The sequence below is a fragment of the Balearica regulorum genome, chromosome 3 (genome assembly GCF_011004875.1).
Source record: "Balearica regulorum gibbericeps isolate bBalReg1 chromosome 3, bBalReg1.pri, whole genome shotgun sequence".
Taxonomy (NCBI): domain Eukaryota; kingdom Metazoa; phylum Chordata; class Aves; order Gruiformes; family Gruidae; genus Balearica; species Balearica regulorum.
In genome coordinates, this window is record NC_046186.1 from 51646396 (window position 1) to 51669656 (window position 23261).

At 38.0% G+C, this 23261-nt stretch overlaps 1 protein-coding gene across 1 annotated transcript in view; it reads right to left on the minus strand.

Annotated features, from left to right (window-relative positions):
• Positions 1-23261, minus strand: part of CDK19 (cyclin dependent kinase 19) — a 128597-nt gene that overhangs the window by 35960 nt on the left and 69376 nt on the right. The window contains exon 5 of the mRNA XM_075747922.1: positions 331-388. Coding sequence (XP_075604037.1) covers positions 331-388 — 58 coding nt within the window. The remainder of the gene's footprint in view (positions 1-330; positions 389-23261) is intronic.

The following is a 23261-nucleotide window of genomic DNA, read 5'->3' on the forward strand; positions in this document are numbered from 1 at the left end:
CAATTTATAAATAACAATGTTACACGAACTAATCATAGTAGAAGCCAAAAGAACCCTGGCCATAGCTGTTGCTCTATGTGCTTATTACTTTCTTGTTTCTCACAGATGCTTTTATCTCACCAGATATCCTTGGCAAGCTTTATCAATGTCTAATAATATGTTTGGAATGTCTTAAGCTTGTAAACTCAGCAAATGAGATTTAAAATTGAACTAGATGTTGTGCATACATACACTCAAAGAATAATGAAGATTTGTTTCTATCTTATGCTGAAGATGCAGTTTTTTAAGTAATTCCTTAGCTGTGCAATGATATTTTCTCAAAATGTTTACCTATTTTGACTCTTCCTCTTTCAGGACCTTCACCCATTACCAGAATGTTTGCTGGTTTCTGGAAAACAAAAAGCAGAATATTTAGTTGACCAGCCTTTGATAATTATCTTCAAGAATAATAAAAATATGTACATTTATAACGAAAACATTTCTATAAACATCCTTACAAGTCTAAAATTACCATACCTTTATGTTTTGCTGACATTTAGTTGTTATCCCTAGTTACCAATTTCATAATTAGAAAAATAGTAAAGTACATTGACATTTCACAGTAAGAAATGCAATCTTTTAATTAAATTTGCATTTCCATTTTTACCAGAATGATCACATTCATTGGCAAGATCTTCTTCTGCAGGAAAATTTTATACCAGGCTAACATTTATGCTATACACCAATAATCTCGCAAGAACTACTTTTGCTAGTGTAACTTATTGAAAATGATGCAAACACATAGATGAGAGTTGCTTTTGTTATCATATATAACTATATTTTTTAGAGTTGTGCTTGTTTTTACTGTACGAATGATAAAAATCACATTGCCAAAACCTTTTTTTTTCCCCACAAAGTTGATTTCACGCTATGAGAATTCACTTAAACCAGGAGTACACCCAGACAGCTACATCCACGAGTTTTTGACAGCGTACACAGTAGCTTTACAAGTAGAACAAAACCTTTATAGGCATTTTACGCAATCTGCAGCTGTTTGTAACCAGCCGCTTGCAAATACCATATAAAATCTGCACATGACATCACAGCGATTGTTCTGCAATTAGGATCTAGGTTCCCTCAGATATCAATAGTCATTCCTTGGAAGCTTTTCCCCTATTGTGTTAACAGCTGTAAAGAAGTAAACAAGATTGAAAACATTGAGTTGAATGAAGAGATGCATAACAAAGTTTAAAAGCAGAATTTTGGGAAGGTTCATCTGAACATTAATTATATTTAAAATCTCTAATGCCTGAAGATGTCTGCTCAAGCAGGATTTGTTCAAGAATCTGAAAGAGATGTCCAGAAAGCCAACATCAGAATCTCACTTTCCCAGTTCTTAACACTGCCACTACTTACTCAAAATGAGACAAATGAAGGTCACTGATTTGGCTCAAAATTGCAAATCCTTAGCTTTTTTTTAAAAAACCCAACAAACCAACCAACCAAAAAGCACTACTTCACCTATTACTTCTCCTTCCCCAGGAAACTGTTCTCCCTTCCCACCTCACCCCCCTGTGCTAGACATTGCTTCTTCCCTGGCTCCAGCCACAGCCTCTTTCCAATCCTGTTCCAGGTGCCATTGCCTCTTTAATTGCCCCTTTTTTAATCTCAGGATAACTCTCAACACCATCCCTGACTTCTCATTCCCCAACACGTTTTTGGAACCCTTCAAGAAGAAACACACACTCCCTTCTTGGAGAATGCAACAGCTATTTTAATTGATCTTGAGTAAATGCTCACTAGCAAATCTAGAAAATACAAAGATGATGCTTGCTGTGAGCTAATGAAATCAACACTTCAAGGCAACTGGTCAAATTCTGGCTTTATATTTATGTGTTACTCTGAATTGAATATTCTAGAGAACAGAACAATCTCATTCTGCATATTCAGAAACCAGGCAGCAAGGGAAGCATGCAAGTTCGCACTACACTTTACCTCTGTTATAAATTACATAGCTAAATTGTCCCAGCTGAGATAGCAAAATTCCAGTTTCCTTGTTGGAATTCTTCCTTAAAATACTGCCTAGCAACCTTGACTGAGAATTGAGTATGAATCAAGAACACTTCAACAGACCTTTACATTCAGGATTCAAGTTTAGGCACCATAAAATGCATTGATTTGTCACAGGAACAGAGGTGATAAAAATGTAGTTACTGCACTGATTTCTAGTTTAGTTTTTTTTTTTCTATAGAAGAATTATGTTGTAAGAGATAAACTGTATAACACCAGGAGATGTGTACTAAGATAAAACTTAAAATCTAAGCAGATATGACAGGATTCTCAAAACAAAACATCTCCTAAGATTCATATTTTACCTGTAATATTAAAAGATTCTTCAGCTATTTCTTCATAGAAAAAAGTTCTATTTTATCTGCTGACATAAACACTATATTCACAGAATAGATCAGGTTGGAAAGGACCTCTGGAGATCATCAAGTCCAACCCCCCCCGGCCCAAAGCAGGCTCAAGTACAGCAGATTGCTCCAGCCTGCGTCCTGTGGGGTTTTAAACACCTCCAGGGATGGAGACTCCACAGCCTCTCTGTGAAAACTCTTCCTGTGTTTGACCACTCTCACAGCGAAAAAAGGTTTCTTCATACATTTAATTTATGCTCATTGCCTCTTGGTCTTGTCACTGGATAGCACTGAGAAGAGTCTGGCTCAGTTTTCTTCACTGCCACTTATCAGGTATGGATATACATCGGTAAAAACCCTCCTGAGCCTTCTCTTCTTGAGGCTGAACAGTTCCAGCTTCCTCAGCCTCAGGAAGACACCCTGAACCCCTAAGCAACTTAGTGGCCCTATACATACAGGGGATACACTAGGTTAGAATCTATGGAAGCAAGGAATTTGCCTGTTTACATGGCTTTAAGCCAGAATGTTTTGAAGAGATGTTGTTCCATTTAAAATTTAAATCTATAGTAATATTTAATCCACTGAGGATCAGAAGCCTGCTCGGGCAGCAAGCAGAGAAGCACGCTGATCTATGAACTTACCATATTACATATCCATTAGCTCTTGTGAATCTCTCTGAGTCATGGAGGGGAGAGAGGGTCAAACGGAGAGGGAATAAAGTGTGAAACAATTGAAAGGTAGTCTTATTTCCAAAACAGCAAGAGCTTCTTCTGAGGCACCACCACCAATGTGGAGATGACAGGCATTTCATGGATGGCATGCTGATGCCTACAGGATCCCCACTGATCTGCAGATCGCTGTCTCAATAACAGCTTGCACTGCGGCAGCTTCCTGTGGGGTGAGAGGTCTTCATTCAAACCTGTTCCTTAAGTCAGAAGGAGAACACACTTGAACTTGCTTCTCTGTCCCACACATGCAAATTACTGCTTGGTTATCAGCTACTAAAAAGATAAGAATTTTCTGAGTTCCTCTTGCTAATCAGAGCTGTTCTGGTTAGGAAAGCATTTTCAACTGTATGTACACTGAACCAGTCCAAGAGTAACACTAACCTGATAGGACCCATCCTTCTGAGATGAGATGAATGATATCCAGCTCTGGTGCCCACAAACGTTTACTTAATAAAAATAAACAGCTTCAGAGGAGCTTAAAACATAGGTCACGTGGCTTTGTGGTTGTTTCATATAATAATGGCTTAAACACTGAAAAGTAAACCTCCTCACCTCCCCGGCGTCTTCACGATATGCAAGCCACGCTGAGAGCAACCCAACCCCCAGTGGCCTTGGCTAAACGTGCGGCACCAAGGCAGAGCAGCAGAACTTCAGGTGCTCAGTTACGGAGGAAAGACTTTGGCTTATTTCAGAGGGATTAATTGGCATTAGAGATCCTCAGGAAAGCAGGTAAGGTAATGAAGGCTTCCATTGTGAGGTAAGCGAGAGGACTGCTAAAGGGAATGCAAACAACTTCTGCTTTTTAGAGAATGAAGAATGTGTTAGTCTAATCTCTGGATATGTAGGGTTTTAAGTATCAAAACATTTTACTCTGAGACAGTCACTTAACAGTCTACTATAGAATCACAATCTAGTATAATATAGTTACTAGACAGCTGCAAAAATCAGATTAAAAAGTGGGAATCAGAGAAGTTAAAAAGCCCTGTACCTCATGTATGCTCAGGCTACATGCAAGGTATAAGCACCAGTCTCATTCCTGAAACAAATCTTACTGCTGTCCACATGATGAAGAAAACAAGGTTTAGGTGGAAGAAAACACGAAGACCCAAGCTAAGAGACAAAAACGTGACACAGAGTAAACCATGTCTCTTTCTGAGAGGACATAATTTTATTCAAGTAAGTTTGAGACGCCCTGCTTAAAATTAACTAACTCCTTAGTAAAGGGTGAGGTAACTCAACAAGGACTACACTTCTGAGCCAGTTACATCCGAATTAATACCCTCTCTATTTTCCTCAAACTCTGCCCTTGCTGAGAACACAAAACACCAGCTGGGAAGCAAAGCGATGCTGCTGCATCTCCACCTATCTAGTTGCTATAGAAACAACAGAAACAGTAAGAGTGAGGAGTCTCAGATTTAAGATCAGTTATAAAAATGAACAGAGAAATCCCTGCTGAGAAATGCAGTTAAGGTTTTGACTGTCTAAAGAATATTTGCAGAAACAGCAAGGTCAACAGCAACAAACAACTGGAGCAAAAACCTGAAATACCTGCAAAGGGATGTAGGTGGCAATAATTTAATGGGTTCTTTACAAGTAATAAGCATGGATAACGTATTTACTTTTCTACACCAGTGGGAGAGTGGGAATAAAGGAATTAACAGATCTTGGCGGGATAGAAGTGAAAACGTTGGGTGAACAAGCATGTTTTCATAAATAATAGAGGTATCATGAATAGGACTCATAAGGACATCCATGTTATCTTAATCAATATGCTTCCTATTTAAATATTTAGACAATAGATTAGAATAAAGGTTGAAGGAAAAGAAACCATCTATGGTTTTGAAAGAGCATAATGGGTCAAAACAGGAACAACAGCCTAACAATAGATGGCAATACTTTAGTTTTAGTGGTTATTGTTGTTATCTCCTCAAGTACAGCGGTGACACAATTCTTCAGAGATCTACTGCAGAATTACATTCCTGTGAGAAAACATCCATAGGGACATACCACTTTCCACACACCATTCATTATTGTTTATATCCAAACAAATGTGTTTCCCTTTTGGAATGTATCACTGGACAAAGAATAATCTGTAATTAAGAGGCTTCTATTGTAAAAGATATTGCAAGTCTTTTAGATAAAAGCTCTCCCCACAATTAAAGAAACTGGCTCATGGTGAGGTCTTTTCAAGTCTCAATTATTTAAAAAAGTAATTGTAAACCACACACCATTGACACACAGATGCACTTCCAATTTGCAAGCCAAAACCAAGAGCAGCGGTGATTTTGTCTTAGCTTGTAGCACACTGCTCTACAAACGACAAAGGTCCTAAGTGAGATGAGAGCCTTCCACTCCGCGGGCATCCCTCAAAAGACCACTCAGCCTTTAAGTTCAAGGTTAAGAGGGAGCTGCAGGTTGTTCACAAAAATTTGCAAAGGAAGCTTTTGCCCTTCTCATCCACAAGGAAATGTAGGCACTTTCCTGCCTTAAGTCAATGCTATTCAAACCCAGACACTGTTTTCAGGTCAATATACTGGCATACTGGTACTAATGCTTTTGATAACAATTGATCCAATTAATGCAGGATTTAAAAAAGAAATGGGTCTAAAAAGATTTTATTATGCACTGCAAACCTCCAAACCTCACTGCCATTAGCATTACTTCCATATATTGAAATCTGTATAGAAAATTTGTTATCATCACTTCCCTCTCCTTTTTTAGAAAATTGTTTGTTCAACATTTTTCTGATACTGAAGACTGATACTAGACAAAAGTATACCATATAGAGTAAAATATGTTCACATCTGCCTCTCTTTACAAGCCTTACATACTGTGAACCCATATTAGAGTCACTGCTCTGATTACACAGCGTCACTTTCAACTTGTTTTTTTTCAGCTGTTAACTTTACAAAAAAATCCCCTATTTCATTATATCTTTTACCTAGATTGGTAAATCCATGCAATTTTCCTCTACTGCTTCTCTCCTCTGTTAAAATGATTGACCTTGCAAAGCAATATCATTAACAAATCTCATCAATATATTTATCCTTTAATTCAAATCAATAATGTTTCTACAGATATTGTCAAATTGAACAAGGCCAAAAATAAAGCAGCTTACTACAGCACATGATCTAAAAAGGCAGTAAAGCCACAAGGAATGCAAAAGGCTTTGAAACAGTACATCATTCAAATTAAATAAAACTTGTTTAAATCTAGATAGGAGGAAAAAAAAAACAGAGGCAGACACATTAAGTAAATATATGCCAACACAGGAAGCAGAGAGTACCACAGAAGGCTTTTATAGTTAAATCTTAAAAAAAAAAAAAAAAAAAAAAAAAATCAGTCCAAAAGTTTTTCCAATAAAAAAATGAAAAAACAAATGCAGACAAATAAAATTTTACAGCTAAGTGTCACCAGATTGTTATCTTTACATTTGAAAATGTACTTGACTATCATCAGAGGAACAACAGTGACAAATACATTCTCAAATGTATTCATAGCATGTAGGAAAATAAATTTAAGGCATATAAACATATTTATTAATATGATAATAATACATACATGGTAACAATTACTTTTATCTTCACTCTTGCTTCTTATAAAAATAATTTAAAAATGAAACATATAGATAAAGATAGATTAAAAATGAAACATATAGATACATGATAAAGACACATGATAAAGACATGTAGTGTGTACCACTGAGTGGAAAAAATCTTTTGCACAATTCTGAGAGATGGAAATTGGATATTTCATCATAAACCATGGTGTCAGATTATGCCAGGGACTTACGTATTGCACAGCTGCTGAACTGGTATGGTAAAAATAAGCATTAATTCCAGATACCAGAAATTCTAATAGCAACCAGAAGTGTAGGATTTACCTCAAGCTCTGGAACTGATGGTAAGTAGCTAGAAGAAGGAACAAACTATACAGAAGCTATCTGAAATATTTCTTTGGAATACCTTAGATAAAGATTTTGGTTAAACACATTCCTTGCCTGTATCCATTACGTGTTGACAGAGGAAATGTACTGTTTTCATATCAAAGCTAGCTATCAAAGAAATCTTTTCAGGTTTATATATTCTTATCAAACTCCTCTATGAACAGAAAGCAAAAGGAAGCAGAAATACTAAAACTACGCCTACAGTACAACCATAGATCTGCACTTATATTAAAAAAAAAGTCCCTGAATTAAGATTATCTAGCATACAACAACAGCAAAGATGTGCCTCCGCAGGCTTCATTACAGACCGATTTAAAGTGGCCCATGACTCTGGGTACTCTTTGGAGAATCAGTCAAAATCATACAATGGTTTGGGCAGGATGGGACCTCTGGAGATCATCTGGTGCTCAAAACAGGGAGGTCGCTCTGCTCAAAACAGTGCCAACTTCAAAGACAGAACAGACTTTGAAGCTGCATCAGTTTGCTGTGTGTCATAACCAAGCGAGCTGCAATTCTCCAAGGATGGAGGTTCCTCAGCCTTTCTGGTGGGCAAACCCTTGTCCTATCTGACCACTCCCGCGACAAAAAATTGTTTCCCATCACTTAATCAAGATGTCTCCTGGGGAAATGCGTGTCTCTGCCCCTTCCTCCTTCCTCTGCATACTCTTATAATGGCTTCATCTTCTCTACAACCTCTCATGAGGCAGTTAAAGTCCACACTGAAAATGCTGCATGCTGCTGAGCACAGTGGCAGTAAAGCTGACACACGCAAAGCTATCTCCGTCACCCTGTTACACTTCTGTTGCACCTTCAGCTCAACACTTACATAGCTATACATTTCATATTGGAAACACAGATCTGAGATGACAGAGTCAGCCTAGAAGTCCAGACTCTGGAACACACTCGCTAAAAATGTATTTCACCATGGGACAGAAAGATCTCCCCTCCCCCCCCCTTCATTTTAATCAAATCACATATCACATATGGACCAACTCCTACAATGTTCCATTCAAGTTGCCATACCTTCAGTTAGTCTCATATATAACCATCCTTATGATAATGAAATCAGTGGCCAGGTGAAGTAAACCAGAGAAATGATTACTTTATCTTTGACAGGTTGCATGTTCTCTTGACATGTAATTAAGCATATACTTCAACTGACATTAATTCTTTAAATTCAGTCCCCTCAGCCCTACCCAGGCACTCCCCCGAAATGGCCAAAACATCCATGTTCCTTGTAAGAATGCTCTGCTTCAAAATCAATTTGAAACAATGGTTTCTTAGGCAATTGCTAGAAAAAGATATTTAATATATAAACTCAAGGTGTTTGATTGTTGTTGAAACAGGAAAAGACTATTCACCAAACTCTATTCCCTGGTTAATCAATGGATAATATAGTTACAGTTATGTCACTGGAAAATGGACTGCAAACAAAAAGGGAACATGATTTAAGAGTAATCACAAGAGGAGAAGATAATTCTGGGCTACATAAAAAGTCCAGAAATGAAACAATCTTCCTTTCACACACCATTTCTTTCAGGTTTCTTATGGCTGACAGAGCATTAAATTACTGCAAGACGAAAATGAAAACTCCAGACAACTTTGGATGCCGGGCATTGCTTCTATTATAACAATCTTCACAATGTACTAGTGTACCAGTGGCTTCACCCCAATCAATGACAATGCAGCTCAAGTGAAAAAGAATGAAAAAACCCCTCACATTAGGAGAATGACAAAACATTTGACACAAATTAAATTTTATGTTGCTATGCTACATTATCCAAAGCATTCTGCTGGTCCTAGTGCTGCAATAGCATACTTGAACTTAAAATGTTACATGCAACCTTGAGAAGGACAAAGAAGGGGGAAGATAGAAACAAACAGAAAAATACGGTCATAAATTATCAATGAAAAGTAAAATGTCATAAAGCAAAATGTTTAAATAATACACTGAAATCATATTGTGCCTGGGATTTTTCAACACATTACAGTACACACTCCAGCAAAATTCCCATGAAGCTACTCAGAAATGATCTAGGGCCTGGTCTTTAGACCTTGTCTGGGCGCTTTGGAGTGTCAAGGAGAGCATGGGACAAGACAGATTGCTCAACCTCTGCTACCCCACTTCTGAGCAGTGCAGATGTGCAGGCCCATCGTGCATGGAACAGAAGAAAGATTCACCTCAGAAATAATTTGAAAGAATGTTCGGCTTTTTAATATGTTACAAAGAAGAAATGGAGAAATAAATTTCACTCCATAAAAGCATAGTCAAACTTTTCCTCTGTTGGGGCTTCGAGAGACATCCTGAATGCCTCAAGATACTGCAGTCAAGCCAAGTCTATGCAACTCTGCTGTCAAGTCCTTATTAGGTATTCTTCACGCATGATCTTTACTCAGAATAACTACACAAAGGCAAATAAACTGAGAAGGTATTTGCACATGTGAAACAAACACTACCACGTTCTTCACCTTTTTAAAGGCAAAAGCTAAGAGACAGCAAGGCTGACAGGACACCAACGTGAGAACGCCTACAACTGTACTAACCTTGGGACTAGAATTTGAGGAGGGGGAAATGAGATGATGAGATTCTCACCTGTTTCCGCTGTTGGAACTCTTCACTTATTTGCAGTACTTTGTTTCTGTTACAGCAGCGTGAAAATTAGATACCATCATTGCTGTATCAGATAATTTTTTTCATTTACAGCACTAAATTCCACCATTGCCAAATCCTGGTATTTGTTTTATATGATATTCTGACTAGCCCTCTCAGTTTAGTAGGGTTATTAAGAGAGAAGGATGAAACCTCTATCCAATCAAAGGACAAATGACTGAATGCAAGATTTCTGACACTGTCATAAAACATTTTGTTAATTGCCTTTCACAAAGTATCTTTGGCAATAAAAGTCCAATACCTCCATTCCCCTGAGAGTCTTGTAGAGTCAAAGAATTAACAAAGCTTTTCTGACTGCAATAAATAATATAGTACCAAACGAATAGATATAAATGTAAGTCATTTTCATTACAAACCAGCTTCTGCTTGGATAGCTTAGATTGACTGAATTCAGTTGATATATAAAAAAAAGTCCTTAAATGGAAATTTCAAGGGAGAAAAAGAATAAGAAAAAGGTAGCATGGCAATCTAGAGACACTACTTCCATGTTGAATGGGTCTTAAGAGTCCCTTTTTGTCTGCACGCAGACATGGGAATATAGCTTAAGGGACTCGGAACTATGGAATACATTTCTTTCATTATTATTTTTGGGTATAAACTTTTGGTAAGATTTAGAAAAGCAATAAATACATTAAGTTTTACAGGATTTTAACAATCAAAGGTTTATGTCTAATGATATTTGACACTGTTTAATTAGCTCTTATCAGTTTTTTCCATACATAATTTTGTAGCATTAAGCTACATTATTTATCCACTTTCATAAATGCTCTTTTCCTATGCTTATAATCTCAAGGGAAAAAAAAGATGAGGACCCATCTCTCCTCCCTGCTTCTTTCATGCTGAGTCTAAAGATTAGAAAAAGTAATCCTTATAGGATCAGTTTAAGTGTCTGTTACACTGTAGCATCAACTTCTCTTTTGTTTGGAAATAATTTACAATGTAGCCCCAATCTTTGGAAGATTGGAAGCTGTCCATTGAGGCAGCACAACCTCACACAGCTTGCAGTGGAAAAAAGCAACTATGGACCACAAAGTGAGCAGTTGCACAAAGTACCACTGCTCAGCTGACCCATTCATTGCAAAGGAAGTTAAGCAAAACTTAGGCTTTAAAATCCATGCTAAAAGAAACTCTTTCCCTAGTTTATCACCATCACTGTGTTCGCCCCAGGCCCCAGATAAAACCTCTCTCCATCTCTCAGTCAGTTCATGCTGAAGCTATTCCCTCACTCCTCAGTTTCCTGACTTTTGGGGGATCCTCAGGCCCATTCAGGCTCTGATTTTTAAGGAGCCAAGCAGCAATGGCCAGGCTCTTTAGCAACAGTTATATTTCAAACCCAGTCTTCTATCATAAAGTTGGAGAAAACTGATTCTCCTGGTTTCCCCTTGGAGGTTGTCCCAAGGTGTCAACATCTGAACAAGCAGCTACGGAGTTTTAAAAGTAACCAGTAAACCTGGTCTGCCTGGGGCATGCTACAACCGTGGTAACAAACGCTCGCTCTCATTTCCACTGTTATTCAGAAGTGCAATTGTTTCACAAGATGAACCAGGAGAGCAGAATCTCCACATCATCTCAAGAGCTGCCCTGCATCACGCAGCCCACAGTGGCACAACCGTGCCCCTCAAAGCAGGGCTCCCGGGTAGCTGGTGTGTTCTGCCCCTGCGCCAACACTCTGCTCTTGCGCTCGAGCTGCTCCGTTGGGGCAGGGGCCGCAACGGTTCCTTTCCATCAAAAGGCACTAATGAGATTTTACAAGGTGGTCAACCCAACAGGAGATTCAGCAAAACATCTTTTGATATACTGCCATACCAGTAGTCAGTATCACAAAGTTAGTAAGAGACCAACACGATAGGATGATCCTCTTACATCTTTTTGTTCTACATGAGAATAGCCTAAAACATTAGGGAGAGGTAACAAAGGATATGTTTAGAGATAGACTCATAAGTTACAATATTTCTACTTGTTTTCTGAAGGACGAAAGAAATTTATTCATTACCTGCCAGTTTTAGATACTCCCACACACAAATGAGGTTAAGAGATACTAAGTAGCACATCTGCATGTGTTTATATTAATGATGAGTTTATAAAGTTTCTCAATACAAAGTAGTTTTAACATATGTAATCTCCGTAAAATTTAGAAGAATACTGCATTCCCTTTCTGCTCATTTTATCAGTAAATGCTATGGAAAGGAGCTTAATGTTCAGCTAGCATTCAAATTTTTATGGTATTCCTTCCGTAGTAGGACCTCCCATCTTCACCACAGCCTAAGCCCTGACTGTCAATAAAGGTCTATACAGTCTAGATCTGACCTAAGAATTGAAGGCCTAATGCTTAAATCAACACTAATTGAGAATTATCAGCGTCTCAAAACAATTTGAAGACTTCTCATCAAGACAATTCTTCAGATACATTAAAGGTCATATAAGCTCAAGCAGATTTTCCACCAATTTAAAATAATTTCCTAACAGGCCAGGCAAGAACAAGCATAAACCATTTCAATCCAGAATGTACTTTCATTAACAACCGTAAACAACTGGAAGTTACAGATCTAGAATACTGCTATTCTTTGTTGTTGCGCTGCCAACACAACGACCCAATTCAAGTATTTTATTGTTTATTTATGCAACCCTTCTTGTACACAATAAAGTACTGAACAAACGGCTCCTGCTTTGGAAAGTTCAAGTTTGAGAGAGGCCAGTACAGCAACCAGGCACAGGAGCCAACACAGAGCAGAGCACATTGCGTAGGGACGAAACAGCAACCGCACAGACAGGGCTAGGGGTTTGGTGTCAGGGGTGGAGAGAACTTGGAGAATGGTAACCAGAGAGGTTCTTTCAAGCAAAGACCAACCCATAAAACAACGGAGCTGGCAGGAGTAAGGGACAGAGACCAGCAAAAGTATCTGCAGCCACAGGCATAGCTGGTGGAGGCTGGGAAAGGTATATCAGCAACGGGGAAAAAATTGGCTCAGAATACAGAGATTGAAAACTTGAACTTGGTTCAAGAAAAAACACCCCTAAAGTTAATATTTAATACATCAATTAAAAAGTTATGGAGACCACAAATTGTCTTTTAAGAGAGTCAAGCATTTATCCTAGTTACTTAGCTGCTGTATGAATAGTCCAAGACAGTTAAAGTTTTCTTGTCTTGGAAAAGAGAACTATTTTCGTTTCTCAAACACCACAGTATTTACACAGCTTGATAAATACTGATTTTCAATAATTATTTTTTTTAAAAAGACATAAACCAGTTTCACTTTGTAGAATGGCATTTGTAATTTCTGTTTTAGTATCAACAGTCACCGCCTAAGACAAGCTGGAAACAAAGGCTGAAAGTACTGTTCTGTACCCTGGCATCTTGGGCACCAGAAGTATTTTTCCCTACCCATAACTGCTTCTATGGTTTCCAGCTTTTCACCCAGAAAAACATCAATTCCTCATCCAGAAGAGTCTTTCTTTCTGCAGAATACTTTGCAGCTGTTCATTTCAAGCCAGCACCTCCAAAATTTCAAAATAAAGATTCTGCAGCTACTGAGGCAAAGTATGCTGGACACCACTAAGGAAGATTCTTAATTCCACGACGCTATTACTTTAGAGCTGTGAACACCACTCCCTCCTTTCCATCTATGGATCTCCTCCTAGCAATAAGATAGTGCAGAGGGCAAAAATTTCACAAGAGTTTAGGCATCCTATTCTTGAACCTAAACCCCCTGGCCACAGAGAGCTCACATGGCATTTCTGTGCTAGTGGGAAATGCTTGGACCCCTCGTACATTTGCTTGAAAAACCAAATGCAGTAAGCTTAGTACTTCTCAACAGCATAAATGAGGTGTGAGATCCCACTTTGAGAATAGTTTATATATACATCCGTTAAACAGTCATGGTTACAGTCTTAGCATTTTCTACAAGCATTTTCATGTGCAGAGTATCACATTTGGAATAGCCTTAGAAATTCATGCAGCTAGATGAACAAATTAATTAGGCTAAGTGAAAATGTGAGTTGTCAGCACCTCCACTAACATGCAGGTAACTGCCACGGGCACACTCTTATCATGGGGTATCTTGCTCCTTTTCATGAAGGTATCTCTTACTTACCACAGGATACCGCTGGTAAAAGCGTGCCCACAGGCAGGTAGAGCAGCTACAAGGTTTCAAGTTCATATTCACACTTGCACTCGCAACAAAGCTGTCTCCATCAAGAAAGTGGGCTTATACCCTGACCTGCAAGTCTCAGATGAAGAGGTTCCTCAGCATAAAGACTACATATATGATAATCAACTTGTAGCAGAGCAGTGGAGAAATCTCTTTAGAGTAATAATAACTTCATCCATCCGCCTCGATTTTTTACCCTTTACAAAATCAGCACAAGGTTGAGGCAATGATATTTTGTCACATTCATGATTATTCCATTAGAGGCTTGCATAATGTCTATGGCATCTTTCCAGCCCTCAAATTTAAAATAAGGCAGGTAAGATAAAGAAGAGTATTAGCGTTGCGCATATTTGCTACAGTGACTTGAAGAGTGCACAGAAATTACTACAGTTTATTAAAAGCTGCACAGTAAATAGTAAAATGTTAATCTTCTGTTCTAAAAGTGTCTTGATTTGTGAATGTAAACAGAAGTAAAAAAAAAGATGATGTTGAAACAAGTAATGAAGGCAACCAGGCCAGAATAATTTACACAAGCAGCAAGTCATTCTTCATTTCCTTTGTTCAGAAGTGTACAAGAATTAATAGGTACATTAGAGATATTTATTTAACAATATTTAGTGTAATGCACTGCTACACCATGGCATTTCAGATTCTAAAAGTTTGTTTCTTAAGTATATCGCTAGCATCTTCATTTTTATTTTATTACCCAATAAAAAAGCATCAAAATACAATTATGTTAACAGATGCTTTCATGAACAAATACATTAGGCATTAGTATTGCTTATCCTCACTAATGCAAACCAAAAAGCAGTTCTTGGCAGGATATAAACAGGTGGTGCTTAAATATTTTAGGTAGCCAATTTAAGACAAGGTGTGGGAGTCTGATCATTAACCACTTTTGAAGATTAAGTTCTTTCCAAATGACATATGCAGCACAAAACCAAAAAAAAAAATCATTGACTCATCTTAGAAAAATTTAACCTAACACATTCTCAATTATTTATTAACTTGTGTCTATGTAGTTATTTGCAACAGTTTTGTAACAGTTCCATAGTAAGCATCAAGACCACTCTTACACATGGAACTGAAGTTGCTGTAGTGTATCTAATACCATGTGGAAGAGCTAATTAGTTATTGACATGGAATTTTCAGCACCAACTTGTAAAAGGTTTATCAATCAATCGCCAATCAAGGTTGATTCTGGGCTGAAGTCTGTGGTTGAAGATTTTCAGACACATTTACAAGCTTGCCATGCAAAATAACTGCAAGTTAATTGATCATGACATGAGATCAGCTTGACATCTCCAAAAAACCTGTAGTCAGTAATACATATACTTCCAATAATGTAAATAACACTAACATTTCTGGAAAGTTAAGTTTTTTTGTTTGGTTGGGTTTTTTTATTTTTAAAGCGTAAGGACAAAAAATTATCTGCCGTTTAAAACAAAGTAAACAACAAAACCACCACCAAACCTGCCAAACTCAAAACAGATAAAATCTCCTTTTTATTTCATCAAGAATTTTCCCACTAACCTCCAAATACTTTACAAGAATTAGATAAAAACTAAGCCATGTAAGAACTACAGACTGTAGTAGCTTAAACATACATGACTATTATCACACTATTAATTCTTAAAGCTACTAATGGAAGTTAAAAGCTAGAAGGCATAGGGAAAGAAGATTTGGTACATATGATTTTGAGTAGGGAAACACAGAAAAGCTGTTTGAGGAGGCAAAAGCCTTAAGAAAGCCAGTCTCAAAAATCTTTTCTGAAGCAGAACCACCACAGCAGGGACCATTACCAACTTCAGAATCTAGAGACCCTTAGGTTTTAATGAATCTACGAAGTTTTTGAGTATGGTACTTTTAGCAAGATCCTAAAACAAAGGAGGGTCACTCCATCTGGAATGAGTGAGCTTTTCCTGCCTGTGTTGGTCAAGGTATGAAATGTAGTGTTCTACCTACACCAGGCACTGCAGAGCTCAAAGCTGCAAAGGCCAAAGGGAGGAGCAATAATTAAGGTTGTGAAGATGGAGAAGTATTTCAGGAAAGTCATAGCTGAGTCAAGGTTATATGAGTAATGTTAAAGAGGTGGCAAAAGGCAGATCAACAGATATGGGAATGTGGCCAGAGGAGCAGGAAGTTGGAAGCAAATGAAAGATTTGCATCAAGAAAGAAAACAGAAGAGGAGTTGTGAAGAAGGCTCTACGTGCTGAAAACAAAATCTGAAATATTATAATTAGTTCTGAACTATTTTTCCATTCAATAATTATGCCCTTTTGAAAAATGAAAAAATAACCTGCAGAGACATGCAGCGGCTGCGAGATACTGCCAATTCCTGAGAAACATTCTGTGATTCATGCCAAAAACATGAGCATGTTAAAGTGTGGCAGGTCAAGATGTCCTAATTTTCTTTTTTCTTTTTTTCTTCTTCTTTTTTTTTTTTTTTTTTTTTAAATTAAACAACTCCAAACACACAGTACACTTTCAAGGACAGACATGATTGTCCTTGCTACAGCAAATTTGCCCCAATTTACTAGGAAAAGCGTCTAGGTTTTTAGTGCTTGAGGTTTATGATTTACCTCACTGTTAATGTTGCCAATAAGTCCTTGGACATTCTCACAAAACATCAAGTGCTTAAAATGCAAATAAACTCCCTGTGGGAATTTTTATTTTCTTTTTTCAAACTGCATAAATAGGCTAGGCACTCAACTCCTATTCCTCAAAGCCAGATTATGACTTTTGAAAAGCCTATTGTGCAGCAAAATGCCTTTGAGAAAACACCTAGCTTTCAGAACATACAACCAGACCACTTTCTACTCCCTGTTACTGTGTTCCATGTTTGTTATATGCTATGCCCATCACCTGAAATTCTTCTCTATAGTTGCAACATCCATTCTGCAAATAGTCATGTTACAATCTTTGGACCAGGGTGAAAGTCTACGGAAGCTTTATTAGAGGCAATAATAGCTTCAATACAGATTTAATGGCTGTAATGTCCCTACTATTAAAAATCCAAAAGGAATCAACTCATTTGACAACTTGAAATCTGATATCAATAAGACGAAAAGGGATGCTCACGCCACACACACACACTCAATTCTGAACACAATTTTTTGTAAGACTGAAGTGGTTCTCGCCTATTAAAGACTACACTGGACATGTACTGTAGGAGGACTGTACCCAAAGGGTTGAATCGTTTTACAAGCTCAACATATGGGTACCAGTCCAAAAAAACCCCAAACACCATATAGTCAACTGTGTTCAGTTCTGGGCTCAGTTTAAGAAAGACGGAACTACTGGAGAGAGTCCAGCGGAAGGCTATGGGGATGATGAGCGGACTGGAGCATCTCTTGTATGAGGAAAGGCTGAGAGAGCTGGGGCTGTTTAGCCTGGAGAAGAGAAGACTGAGAGGGGATCTAATCAATACTTATAAATATCTAAAGGGCAGATGTCAAGAGGATGGGGACAGACTCTTTTCAGTGGTACCCAGTGACAGGACAAGGGGCAATGGGCACAAACTGGAACACAGGAACTTCCATCTGAATGTGAGGAAAAACTTCTTCACTTTGAGAGTGACCAAGCACTGGAACAGGCTGCCCAGAGAGGTTGTGGAGTGTCCATCTCTGGAGATATTCAAAACCTGCCCGGACGCCATCCTGTGCAACATGCTTTAAGTGATCCTGCTCTAGCAGGGGGGTTGGACTAGATTATCTCCAGAGGTCCCTTCCAACCCCAAGCATTCTGTGATTATTATATTTTTTTAGTTACCAGAATTTTAATGAAATCATCCTCAGAAACAATGTAAGGCACTTCAAAATTAACATAGTAGCTGTCCAGTTTTAATGACGGTGCATTAGGCAATTTTATCTTGCTCTCATTAAGGAGTGAGATATCAAAGGACTATGTATTTTCTGCAGGATAAAAACATGCGAGTGAGCAGTTACTACAGACCAACTAATGCAGAGCAAATCCACACCCTAGACTGCCTTGCTGTAACTTGTTCATGTAGCCATACCCTCTGCTTTAGTTTAAGTTTTTCAACTAAATGAAATTAAAACTACTTAAATACTGAACAAGGGTTCCAAGTCATGTGCACCAAGAAAAACAGCTGTATGGTTTCAAACGTTACTGCCTCTAGCAGTCCACGCTGTCTCTCCACTGGAGATAATCACCCAGGCAGCAGACTGTTGCAGTGAAGGGGCTCCTCTGCCGTGGCCCTCCTGCTCACTTTAGCACCTTGGCGGGAATAAATAAACCTTTAACAAAGGCAAAAGTTTGCACTGGGACAGTGGGCTGGGACAGACGCAGCGGAGAAGTGCATTTGCATCACTGACTGCATGGTACTCGGCATCGCCTCCAGTGCGATGGAGGGTTGGGCAGTCTGAGACGGCACCACCTCGCACTGGCACAGCCGGGTTGAGCACAACTCAGTTTTCAGACCACTCAGAACAGCCACAAATTTTAACACAATTTAGTTAATCTGTTTCAACAGTTAATGCAGGCTTTCCTGAGTGTTCCCATGGTACACCACCCCAGAGAGAGAGAGAGAGAAGGAGAGAGATTAGCATCTAGTATTTTTCCAATGAAGCAAAAAGTCCTAAGTGAGCAGAGCTGTGGGGATCAGCACTTCAGTAAACAATAGGTTATAAAGGGATATAGATCCCTATAGACAGGGATAAAGTAAGTATCAAAACTTCCACATTGCAAGACGAGAAATAGCTTGAAAATGAGATAAAACTAGAAAACAGCTTGATTTCTTTAACATTTTTTCAAACTTAACACACCACTTTCAGTATATGCTCAGGTATTTTTATGTTACATAGAAAAGATGACTTTTAGGTCCCCTAAAAGGTTCACTGCTACAGCAAGCCCTCCCCATCCCACTACAGAAGTTGGCACCAAAGAACACCAGCTCCCCACCAGAGGAAGGAGACACACACAGAGAAATAAGCCTCCAAGTAAATCCTGCGTCCTAGCAAAGAGCAGCAGTCAGCCAGCCACAGCATATGTATTTCCTGACAGTAAAATTAGTAAGAAGCTACTGCAAAGTTATTATACTATCTAGATAATCAGAATTTCAGGCGCACACGTTACCCAAAACCTAAATGGGCCTGCAATTCTCTTGGTTTTAACTATCAAGAATTCAAATTAATATTTACTTGATAAGAAATCAGTTTTAGGGCTGAGATTGGAATTCACATCCTTGAATTTCAAGAAGCAAAACCACCTTTAACATCCCATTTTAGAAACGAGACTTCAGCTGAGCTGGCAAACAGCTAATCATACTCACAGTTCAACAGCCACGAAAATAATTTTCATAGCATCAGAAGTCACTATCAGTTCATTAAAATATAACCTACTGGAGTCTGCACTTAATTCATAATTCTAACAATATCATCCACAACCGTTATATCAAAAGTAACTATATGAAAGGCAAATCAAAGTAAAAATGTACAAGAATGTTTGATGGATTAAAGAAAAATGCAGAACAGAACTAGACACATTTGTGAAAAAACCCACTCTTTGGCAACAATTACAGCATAAGACAAAATGGCTTGAGTAGCTGAAATCCCCCATTTGAAGGGGAATTTCAGGAATGCAAAATATTGTCTACAGAATTATTTTCCTAGACTTGAGTTATATTTGTGAACACAAGCTATAGAGCATTATCATGCTAAGCTTTGGGCTCAATATTTAAGCTAGCAGAATAAGCAAGCGTAAACTCTTAGTACCACCCGATTTCATTTTTATTAATTTTTTTTTTTTTTTTTTTTTTTTTAGGTAAAACTCTTCAACAAAAAAAAACCAAACCAGAAGTTGTTAAATAGAAATAAACTAATACAAAACCAACCAAAATTTATATTCAAAGTTTATTATAGCAGTAGGAACTAAAGCATCACAGAGGGGGGCTAGCTTGGCAGTGGGAGGGAGGGGTTAACCATAACCCCAATATAAAAACTATTTTTTGCAGATGCCATCAGCTTACTTAACTAGAATAAAATAATTTTATGACTTCACAAAGCAGCACAGGAAGGTTCCTGAACTGCTGGGGAAGTGTTTCTACAAGCCACTGAAAGGAAACCAGAAGGTAATAGTGAGTTGGGCTCTGACACCACTGAGGCACTGAACAAAGTGTTACCGGGGTCTATCAAAATGCCCATTCACAGGGGCTATAGTGTCCAGAGGGCAGGAAAACAACTGAGAAGAGACAGAACAGTTAAAAAAAAAAGCCAACCCTGTTAGTACAGACATTTGCTATACAGAGAACTTTATGCATTTAAGACTGACTAGTTGCACTATGACAAGCCCTTCTTGTCTGGAAATCTTTGCTGCTTCACTGTTAATAGGTGAAAGAATATTATAAATATTTTCACCAGTGGTCCAGATGTGCTGAAGGTTTGTTTATGTATTTGTTAAAATGGCTTAAAAATTTAATTCCAAGGTATTTTTACAAGGAATTAAAAGAAAAAAACAAACCCAAAAAACCAACCCAAAACCCCAAGTATAAGACTACCATAATCCTCCCCCTAAAGATGAATTTGAAGACCTAATGCCCAGTTTCTGAGAGGAGCACTTCACAGACTGTATAAAGGATTTCCTCTGTTTTCTTTAACTGACATAACTGTGGTATTTGGTCTTACAGCTACAGTAAGGCCTATGATTTCTGAAACATTAGCCAGAAAGCAGAAAGGATGGGGCTTGGAGAAGTCAAAGAGGCCCTGAGAGAAGCCATCAGTGAAACACCAGCTGATCGGTCATTTTCTGCAGCAGAGTCAGTGTCTTCAACAAGGTTCACACATAACAAAACTGAGGAATAAACTAACATCCTTTGGTATTCACTGCAGCTTCCCAGTCACTGATCAAAGATGCTTAATTTAAATACAAGACAATCTGCAACATTACTGCAACGTCTCTGTAGAGCAGTAATAACTACAGTATTCTTGCAAATGCACAAGAGGAAGCACAAGGCAGCAATATGCAGTGTTTTCATTTTTTCTTGATTGTATGTTGTTTCATTAGTTCTCTTCATTGATTTTAACACACTTTTAAGCTTCACTAATTTCTACTACTGTAAATATGAACATATCAAGGTGACAACCTTTGTAACCTTATTCAGAAGGGACAATGAATCCAAACAGAAATAATCTGATAGATGCACTTGTAACCAATCTCATTATCCCAAGGGTACTTTCTCCAACAGGGGAAAAAAAAAAAAAAAAGTAGTAAGTCTTTTACAAAAGAAAAACTTTCAAAAGTTTCTTTTAAACTTTGCCTTTTTCATTTAGAACGCAAAACGCACTTTGTTCACTCTAAGCGGTCAGCTGCACTAGTAAGCTAAATACATCACGTATTTACTAGAAACTTTCACACAGCAGATGGTATCCGAACTGGGGCTATTAGAAAAGATGACATTTTCCTTCTGTTTTTTTGTCTTGTTGGGGTTTTTCTTCCCCCATCAGGAAAAAAACCAAATAAATTCTAGAATTGCTTTAATACTTCTGCTTCCTTCTCGCCCTTTTTCTACCTCAGGAAAAGAGATGTGAAGCTCATAGGAGCCATATGTCATCTGTTGACTTTAGCAGCAAAACACAGCCAAGAGAACATTAAATCAGTCCCTTTGTTTCTTCTGACTCATCTGAATTTATATCCAGTCAGGGTTTTATGGGCATAAGCTTGTTTCAGAACCTGAGGTAAAACATTTTTCTTCAACTGTAATTATTTTTATTAGTAAAAATTAATCTACAAACATCTTCTTAATACTCTTGCCACAAACCAAAAGGTATGCATTAGTCAGTCTCGGAAAAATTGCTGTTTCCATGGACTCAGAGGTAATACTCTGTGCACGTCTTCATACACCTTTCTAAATCATGTGAAGATTAGTTTTTACAACTGAAGGAGAAAAGCAAAGTTCTGAGTAATGGGAAATGCACCATTTTTTAGTAGGTGCCCCTCAATATACGCCTAATACTTAAACAAGAAAAAAAGAAAAGCATATGCTGATAAAATTCGCTTTGCTATTCAGTACATAAAAATTCTGGTTCGTTTACCTATCTAGAAGCATTCATCCATATGGATACACCTATGAGCACCTACATACTGTTCCTCCTCAGCCATAAGTAAAAAAGTATATCCTCTCTCTAACCAGATATAAAAGAGGAAAAATGTGTTAACCTTTCAGCTAATAAATTCAAAGCACTTTCTAAAGTCATCATGGAGTCTAACCTCTCAAAATACGTAAGTTTAGCTTGCATTTCCTTTCTTTTTGGAAATCTGCGCGCTGAGTATGATCATTCATAAGGTTCTTTGACAATGTGGAAAGTCCCCATCACCCCCAAAGAGATCACACAGATGGAACGACAAAGAATTAAAAGGCCTAAACCCATACACAGTTAGGGAAGAACGTGAGTCAGGAGTGCATGTCCGTACACATTCGTGCACCCTTGTCACGTGCGCGTGCACACACACACGATAACACAGAACGGTGGGGATTACAATTACGGTGTTTTTAAAAAGTTTAAAGAAACTGGCAGACAGGTTGACTCGTTATTTATTTATAGGAGGTGTGCGCGCCCAAATGGGTGAACAGGGCCAAGAAGCTTTTCAAGCCAGTGCAAAATTAGTGGCAGAAGGCAGGACCCAACAGTTCTGCATTCCTGCGCAGCAGCTGCTTGTCAGAGAAGGGTGCATGAACCTACATCTAAATTTATGTTTGATATCAGCACATAAAAATCCTTTTTTAGAATTGCTGGCGAAAGGGGAGTTTCCCTGCACTCGTCATTTTATCTTTCAAACCCACAGTTTGCTTGCTTAGCAAAATGCCAGTGGGACATTTAAAAACCACTTCAGTTCTGCTGCTTTTTAGGTAACTTTCCTAATTATTTTTTAGCCTGGAAAATCATCTTGGGGAAAATCATCACAGGGAGGAAAAAGAGGGAGTAGTTAAACACTATAAACTAGTAATAATAAGCACTAAGAAACTTTTCTCGTTTCTCAAAGGCTTTGACATGAAAGCAGAAATAAAAAGTCAGTATACACTTAAAATCTTACGAAATTTTCTAGTGCCTTCATACAACATGCAATTATTTTCATTCTTAGTCTTTCTAATACTTCCAGCTCATTAGGAGTATCAAACAACAAAAAAATAGTTAACTACATAAACCACACATATTATACTGTTTTCACTCAAAGATTGTATAGCACATAAAGCAATAAAAGCTACAAATTAGACCCATAAATAGCTAACAGATTGGGAAACAGAGGTAAAGACAAGTTAAATGAGTTGCGTAATGTGGCAGCAAAGTTCCAGAGCAGAGTCCAGATATAGGTCCACGGTAAGAGACTGCAGATTTACATACTGGCTAGAGAAAGATT